Genomic DNA, 8,027 nt, shown 5'->3' with positions numbered 1-8,027 from the left:
TAAACATGATTTATACAAAGTTGTAAGATCAACAAAAAAGATAGTATTACCATGCTACTCGATTCCCATGCTTTTACGAGTCGCCCACATGATGAGATCAAGTGTCAAAGTTACCCGATCCATGTTTATGCTGTACACGAAAATATATGATAATGATTTGACTTGAACCGAAATTGATCCAGACACAATTTTGAAACTTGTTTATAGAAAAAAGAATAGACAATCTCCAATGAGCTACTTGAAAGTAGAGAAACGTCATCAAATCAACTAAAATTGGCAGGTGATTAGCCACTTCTCTCAAGAAACTTTTTTTTTAAAAAAATCTGCTATATTTCAATGCAATCTTCAAAACACATGTGCAGTTTATCAGTTTTTCTGCGTGAGGATTGAAAAAACCTTCTCAGCAAAGTAAAGGTATAAACTTTGATATAGCTTCTTAATGTATACAAGAAACTGAAGGTTCTATTGTGCTTTGACTCTAGCTACATTTAGCTTATACTCGGTAATGTGTACAATAAAATAAGCCTTATTTATTGGGGACAAAAGTGTATACAACAACATTGGAAATCAAGAACACCAATCTCTTTTAATTGAGGATCACAAGTAAGAGAAAGAGAAGGAGGCGTGCCTGAGGGGAATCTCAACCTAAGATCCTATTGATTTTTCTTGAACTTCAAGTTAGAAGGTGGACGAGGTTTCGATGATTTTTCACTGTAATCAGTAGTTCTAATGATGAATAAAAGTGTTTCCACAAGCATGCCAAGAACCAAACCTAGGATGCCTCCTGCAGTACTCTGAAAACAAAAATTCACCAGCCATTAGCAATTTCACTTCAATTATAAGCATAAATTATGTGAAATTTCCATTAACTTACCATGATAGGGTTACGGTCAAATAATGCCCTGAAGGCAATGTATCCAACAAGGTAACCAGTGAACATAATGACCACGACGTGTAAACCTGCAAAATATTGCCTGATCTTTAGCTAAACCAAATATAAACCACACACAAGAAAGCAGGTAGCAGAAACAAGCTTAATAGTATAAAAAGCCTGATTCAGAACAAGCAATACAAGAAGCATGCTTTATGTTGTTTGATACTTCTAGTTGAATTCTTGATATATTAATGTGGAGACAGAGATTCCTTTCATTTTGGCTAAATCACATTTTCATTCAAGCTGTAATCCTAGCTTACCCAAACATTATATACGTCCACTCTCTTTTGCAGTATGAAAAAAAAAAAGAAAAAAAGGAGGAACTTCTATAAAGGCACTGATGTACAGAGAAGAGGAGTTAATTTGTACCCAAGTTAAACGTATAAGCAACTGGGGTAGATTGAAGTAATGATCAAAGGGACGAGCCAAACAATTTCAGAGAAATAAAAGAGTTAATGAGCCGAAACTCTTCCTCTTCCAGCTTGCAGAACAGCTGAAGGTAGTGATATTCTTAATATGCAAATGTAAGAATAAAGATCATTCTACGAATCGAAGTAGCAATTGTTTGGGAAACAAATGAATCTTGAAATTTCAACATTGTTTGGATTCTTTGAAAATGAATCTCCAAATTACAGATTTTGAACCCTCCCAAAAAATAAAGTTTAAAGGCAAGAAGTAATGCAAATACCTTTGAAGTTGAATTTTTCACTCAATCAGATAGGAAAACATCAGAGTTCAAGACCTAAGGAGGATCTTGCCTTTAGTGGATTCTGGTAGGTCATAATCAAGACTAATCTTTACTCCAGCACGAGCACAAGAGGCAAAATTGGATAACTGGTGACGGGTGTTTATAGGAAATTGCATACTGCCTATAACTTAGAAGGAACTCTTGGACAGTGAAAAGAAAAGTTGCAGAAAACAGAAAAACGACAATTCCTACAGTACATAAGATCAACTGATCAAGTATGTGCATCCAAATTGTGTCATCACTTGTAATTCTAAAAAGCCTTGGATGGATTTCTCATTGACCATAGTAGCAAGGATGATAATGACTACCAACTAAACGAGCATGGACCAAAATGAGAAGCAGGCAATCAGACACTCTGCAGTATGAATAAGGAGGGAAAAAAAGAGTAATCTTGGTAGGTATTGGAACCAAAGGGAGATTTGAATGTAAGTACAGAAAATTTTATCAATCCAGATAACGCTCAAACTTTATCCCACAAATTGTGTAAAACAACGGGGAGGGTGGTGGGCTGGTGGCCTACTGTCAAGTGCTGGATTTACCAAGCCAGCGACAGTGCATCTTCTCTTTGACATAACTATTTGTTAATATGCAGAACTTCTCAAGGAAGTTAACTAGTTATCAGATAATTTGTAAATCTACCAAGTGTACTATCAAGGAACTTCTCCATTAACTTGAAACCAAAATAAGTCTAATCTAGCTTTTAGTACATCATATGATCACATGTTCACAACAAAGCAGGGTTTGGCACTTTGGCTGTTGGCCAGAGGTGTCAACTTCACTTTAAAGAAGAACCTAACACCTTTGAAACAAATTGAAGGGGAGATCTAACCACACGACTTCACAAGAATTGCCAGAAACAATTTCTTATAAGAAAACATAATGAACCGACATGGAATTAAAAGCACATCGTAAGTTCGAGACAAATATCTAGTTATCATCGATTACAATAGATATATATTTTGCATCATGTTAAGCAAGTAAAAGTCCAAAGCCACCTACCAAATCCAAGTTGGTCCTTGTAAGTTGAAAAGGGCTCATTTGGCTCCTTTGGAGTAATATCTTTCACAAGCTCTGCATATGCTTTCCTCTCAGCTAACTCCTCTAGCTTCTTCAACCTTGCTTTCAGCTCTTCGCTCTAAACATAACCAAAATCCTCAAGCATCAGACACATATCTAACCAGTATAAGCTACTCGAATCAAATAGACTTGGCTACACCAAGCTCTAGCCTCTGATTATTCCCAAAAACATCAAAGCATTTGTAGGGAAAATGAGGTGAAACTCAAGTACAAGCATTCAAGCATCATAGCAGAAAAACTAAAACTTGTTACAAGTACTTCAATTCCTTCATCAATTATCCAATGATCATCAAAAATTCATAATACACACCCTGAACCAATCACCAAAAAAGAGGCCTCTAATTACTGTAAATTAATTTATATACCTTTATCAACATCATACTCAATAACCTAACCAATGCACCAAAACACAAATACATTAAGATACATATACCCCCCTATCAATAGTGAGCCAGCAATGTAAGAAGAGATAGGAATTCATCAACTATCAAAATTCATAGAAGCATGATTAAATAGTCTGCATTTTTTCTTTCTGAATAATCAATATACAAACTACAAAATTAGAACTTGTTACACATTTACTTTAATAACATCAATCATAATTATAACTCAAAAACATGGAAAATACACTCAACAAACACCCAATCTAACCACATTATGAGTTTGAATAGCTCTAAATAATCATATACAATATGCCCACAAAATGCAATTTCACTCAAAAAAATTTGAAACACCCAATCTAAGTATTAGTCAATCATCATCAAAACATAAGTGCCCAGAAAATAAAAAATTGAATTGATTGCAAAATTAAAACCCAGAAAAAATTTAACCCAAAGAATGCAATTAAGGGGAAAAGTAGAGCTGATACCTTTTCTCGAGGTTTAGGGCTGTTGAAGAGGAAAGAAGAACCGCGAAGGAGGAGAGAGAGAGAGGGTCTAGTAGTGGGGTCAGAGGCAACCCAGATGGATCTCAGAGATTGATAAGGAAGAGAAGATTGAGAGGAGAGAGAAAGTGCAGATTGCCGGAGATTTTCAGGGAGATTTGATGAAGATGATGATGAAGTGAGGAAAGATTGTATAGTTTCTGTGTTTGATAAAATTAAACCAGTTGTTGAAGAAGAATCAGTTGTTGTTATAGTTGAATTTGAGGAAGAAGATGAAGATGTTTGAGGTTCTGATTCAGAAATTGCAGTCATCTTTTTTCAAATTGATTTCTTCTTCGATCGATCTTGTTCTTCTTCTTCAGTTGAATGTTAGTACTAGTTTGATGGATAATGGATATGGTATTTGAGTTTTGGATATAGCCCATAAGAAGATATGGCCCATTTTGCAAGTAATCTTGTTGCCATTACTCCCTAGAAAGTCCAACTTCTTCTTTTTTTTTTCTTTTTTTTCATGTCTATATTTTATTACTTGCTTCTTTTACATTATTTGCACTATTTATTTCTTTCTTTCAAAAAAAAAAAAAAAAAAAAAACAATTTGCACTATTTATTTGACCTAGTTAAACTAATACTGCGTATTTGTGATTTATACATAAGAAAAAACATAGATTTGTGGGTGCTTGTTAATTTTCATTTCAAGAAATAGATTATTAATTTTCATTTCAATTGTTATAAATTAGAAGAGATTGTTATATACACCCGGGTGTACGATACACCCAAGGGTATTTGTTTGTTCATTTAACAATAAAATGAGCAATAATCATCAAAATGAGCAAAAAATACCCTTGGGTGCACTGTGCACCTGAGTATATAAAACAATTTCCACTGTACTTATGGATAATATTATTGATCAAAGATTTGCATCACCATATGTGCTCGTGAGAAATAAAGCAAGTATTAAAATGCGGAGGAAGCATTAAACAAACAAATGACTTCACCATAACTTAAGCTACAATTGAAGTTCATGATCGCTTAATATTTTACTTGAAAGAAGAGTGTGTATGATTTGATCCAGTGATCTTTTTATTACGTTGACTCATGTGATGGTTGAATTTCAAGGCCTTTTTAATAATTATTTTTTATTTATTTATTTTTAGAGTAAAACGATTTTTATTCTTTGTTAATACAAATTTAGTGAATTTTAAGAAGAAGGAAATAAGTGAATATAAGATTGAAGATAGTCAAATTTCTTTTGATATAGACAACAAAATAAATTATAAACCTAGTAAGAGGAGACCGAGCAAGGGAAGGGTGGTTGGTAAGGTTATTTATTTCTTTATCTGTTTATTAGATAAGTCAATTACTTCATGATATCATTTGAGTGATCTAATATTCTAACACTAAACTAATGCATTAACAATAATGTTAATATTTCATTAAAAAAAAAGGTATTGGTAAAAAAAAAAAAAAACAAAAAAAAACAAAAAAAGGCCCAAGATCTGAACTATTTGCATTTTTTAATCTCTTTTTCGATTTCGTTATCAATTGACTTGTTTATTCACAATAATTTACCGAGAAAAGTACCTATTAAACACACAAATGACAACTCAATCAAAGGGAGAGATGAAGGAAAGACAACTTGTATTCATATTGCATAGATTTATTGATTTTTAAAATAACAAGTGACTTAAACATTTCGACATAGAAAAAACAAAATAAAATTTAAACCTAATAAGAGGCCGGAGACTAATACGCTAATAGTGTGTTTGGATTGAAGAAAATAAATGGAAGGGAAATGGAGGAAGGGAGTTTCTTTCATTTAGATAAAAATTTAGGGATGAAGCGAATTGGAGGAAATATAAATGGAGAGACTAAAACTCATCCTTCTTCCTTTCCCTTCCCTCTCCTTCACGGCTTCACCTCCCCGTTGATGCATACATAATGTATACATAGCTGTCTACGTTGATGTTTTTAGTGAAAATATGATTAAACCAAATTCATATTTTTGCAATAATACGAATAATAATACGAATAGTATTTACAATCGTGCCAAAATTGATAAATGGGTATGGGACTTTGGGGGAAGACCGAGTGATAATTCAGTAAAAGACCGCACTTAAAAATGTCAGAAACCTGCAAAACAATACAGATCGAGTCATACTGATGCACTAGTCGTGGTAAAAAGACAACAGCAAAAGTCAATGTTGACCAATACCTTCAAATATCCTAAATTCTTACATTTATGTAAGTACTTTAATTTAATAGTTGAATACACATCAGAGGCATAACGTTCAATATTAAACAGCTATGAATATTATTAGTGTAATTTGAAGGGTTGGTGGTGAGGTTGATATTTAAGCATAATATTGATTAAGACTTAATTAAGATTAAAACCGTCAAATTAAGGATCTGTTTTTTTAGAGCTCAGCGTGGTTTGCTTTGCTGAGTATAAATAAATTGTTCTGCTGATACCTACTATCCTATGCTTTGCTCAAAAGCTCAAAAAAACATAGCCTAAAATAACTATCAATTTATATACTTTATTTGTCTTTTTTGATTTAATTGATCACATTGTACACAAAAAAAATTAGAAAATGATATACAAGCACTTTGGCACTTTGCATGTTAACGATAAGGTAATGGAAACGATTAATTAATTCCGGCTTTTTCTATGACAACATTATACCAAATGCTCTTAATCTTAAGAAAATGCGGTTTAGTAAGCTATCTTAACAAAAAACCAACCAAAAAATGACTTCATGAATGACGAATATAATCTAAATCATACGAGTGATGACTACTCTTTTCTTTTCTTTTTTTAAAATGTGATGACAAAATTAATGATATGAAGATGTTATAGTACTTGAACAAAATAGAAGGAGATCTAAATACGAAGGGCAATAACATACGCCAGCTATTGTTCTGTTGTCCGTAAAATAAAAGCTAAGAGCCTAATTTAAGAATAGAAGGTTGTGTATCTTTAAATTGGTAGGCAATAATGGCCAGCTCACTGCAATAAATTGCATCATTTGTTATGCTCCTGTTATCCCTCCCACGGAACTAACCAACCCCCCTTTACCAAACTACATACCATATACCCTTGTTGTTGTAGACTCGTAGTTGTACACTTGTACGTAGGCCTTGTTACTTTGTGGCCACACGTACCTTGTGGTTGTCATCGACCGGTCATTGGTTCTATATTTATTAGATCGGCATTTGATATTGAATTGTCCGGAGTAGTAATAAAAGATGAACAGGAATTCTCTTCGGATATATTTATAAAAAAAAAATGGTTCCGTGTTGACTTTAAGTTGTGATTGGAGAAAAAAAATTCTAATTCATTACACAAGCGTACTAATATTAGGGCATGTTCTATTCAGCTTAATTTCAGTTCAGTTCAGTTCCTAATTTTCTTCTCTCATAACAATTCATTTCATTTCAGTTGAGTTCAGTTTAGTTTAGTAAATCAATTAGGCCCTTATTTTTTTCTATGACCTATGGAACATTAGATATTAATTCATGACAAAATAATTTATTTATTTTTTCTTTGCGTAGGTAAAAGAGGACTAGGCTTAAAATCTATACAAATATTAAAGATGAAAGAAATTAAAAATCTTTAACCATGCATTAAGTACAAAGAGAGTTTGAGTATAAAATGTAGCAAACAATTTAAAAAAGAATTAGCAATTTGCGACATTCTACCTACCTCATATCCATCCATAATTATTTAGTTAGCTAGGTCTCAATCTTTTGATTATTTTGTCAAGAATTCTAATCAACTATTAATGCCCTCTTGGTCCCATACAGCCCCGTTAGCTTACCAAGCCGGCTAACTTGAAACCCAACTAGTTGTCAATCAAGCCCCACATCGTACCCCCTCAATAGCCACTAGCTCAGCAAGAAAGCACAACGACTCGGACAACTAAGTGAAGGCTAGTAGATATGTTAGTTCTACCTCGTAACATTAATACGATTCATACTCCGTTATACTTCGTATCATATAAGTGTCATTTAAGACTATACATACCATATTATAAAGTTCTTAATTAGTTATTGCATTATTATTGATATTAAAAATGACAAATATTATTGGTTGTCAGTTTGTTACACTGTTACTTCAAACATCATGTAACACCTTCGCTTGTAATGATGCATTGATATTATAGGTAGCAGTATGACAAATAACTAAAGATATTAATTAAAACTTATGAAGTACGGTTTATCAATTAAGTGCTCAAATAATATTCTGTTTTTTTTTTTTTTTTTAAATGCCTTAGATTTACATTTACACTATTCACACATACCACTTAATTTGCTAATTAATGTCGTTTGTGCTTTATTTATATAAGAATCAATATTGTTGGTACCGTCTCAATGCATAACACA

The 8,027-nt window shown here is 32.8% G+C and overlaps 1 protein-coding gene across 1 annotated transcript; it reads right to left on the bottom strand.

Moving 5' to 3' along the window:
* Positions 1–332: 332 nt before the first annotated feature.
* LOC145580742 (uncharacterized) lies at positions 333–4,067 on the bottom strand. Its single transcript, XM_081637859.1, has 4 exons — positions 3,628–4,067; positions 2,682–2,817; positions 875–960; positions 333–794 (listed from the first exon to the last, which is right to left on the bottom strand). Exons 1-4 carry the CDS (start codon positions 3,952–3,954, stop codon positions 654–656), a joined length of 690 nt encoding a protein of 229 aa, XP_081493985.1. The 5' UTR covers positions 3,955–4,067; the 3' UTR covers positions 333–653.
* Positions 4,068–8,027: the final 3,960 nt, after the last annotated feature.

This window comes from Chenopodium album, chromosome 2 (genome assembly GCF_948465745.1).
Source record: "Chenopodium album chromosome 2, dcCheAlbu1.1, whole genome shotgun sequence".
NCBI lineage: Eukaryota > Viridiplantae > Streptophyta > Magnoliopsida > Caryophyllales > Amaranthaceae > Chenopodium > Chenopodium album.
Note: the sequence above shows the minus strand (reverse complement) of the source record. Positions and strands in the feature narration are given on the sequence as shown.

What these genes read in the sequence shown, in the direction of transcription:
- LOC145580742 (XM_081637859.1), bottom strand. Translation starts at nt 3,954, where the DNA reads ATGACTGCAATTTCTGAATCAGAACCTCAAACATCTTCATCTTCTTCC. An exon ending in GCCCTAAACCTCGAGAAAAG is followed by an intron (nt 2,818 to 3,627) that starts GTATCAGCTCTA and finishes GGTTATGTTTAG; the next exon opens with AGCGAAGAGCTGAAAGCAAG. An exon ending in CAAGGACCAACTTGGATTTG is followed by an intron (nt 961 to 2,681) that starts GTAGGTGGCTTT and finishes AATATTTTGCAG; the next exon opens with GTTTACACGTCGTGGTCATT.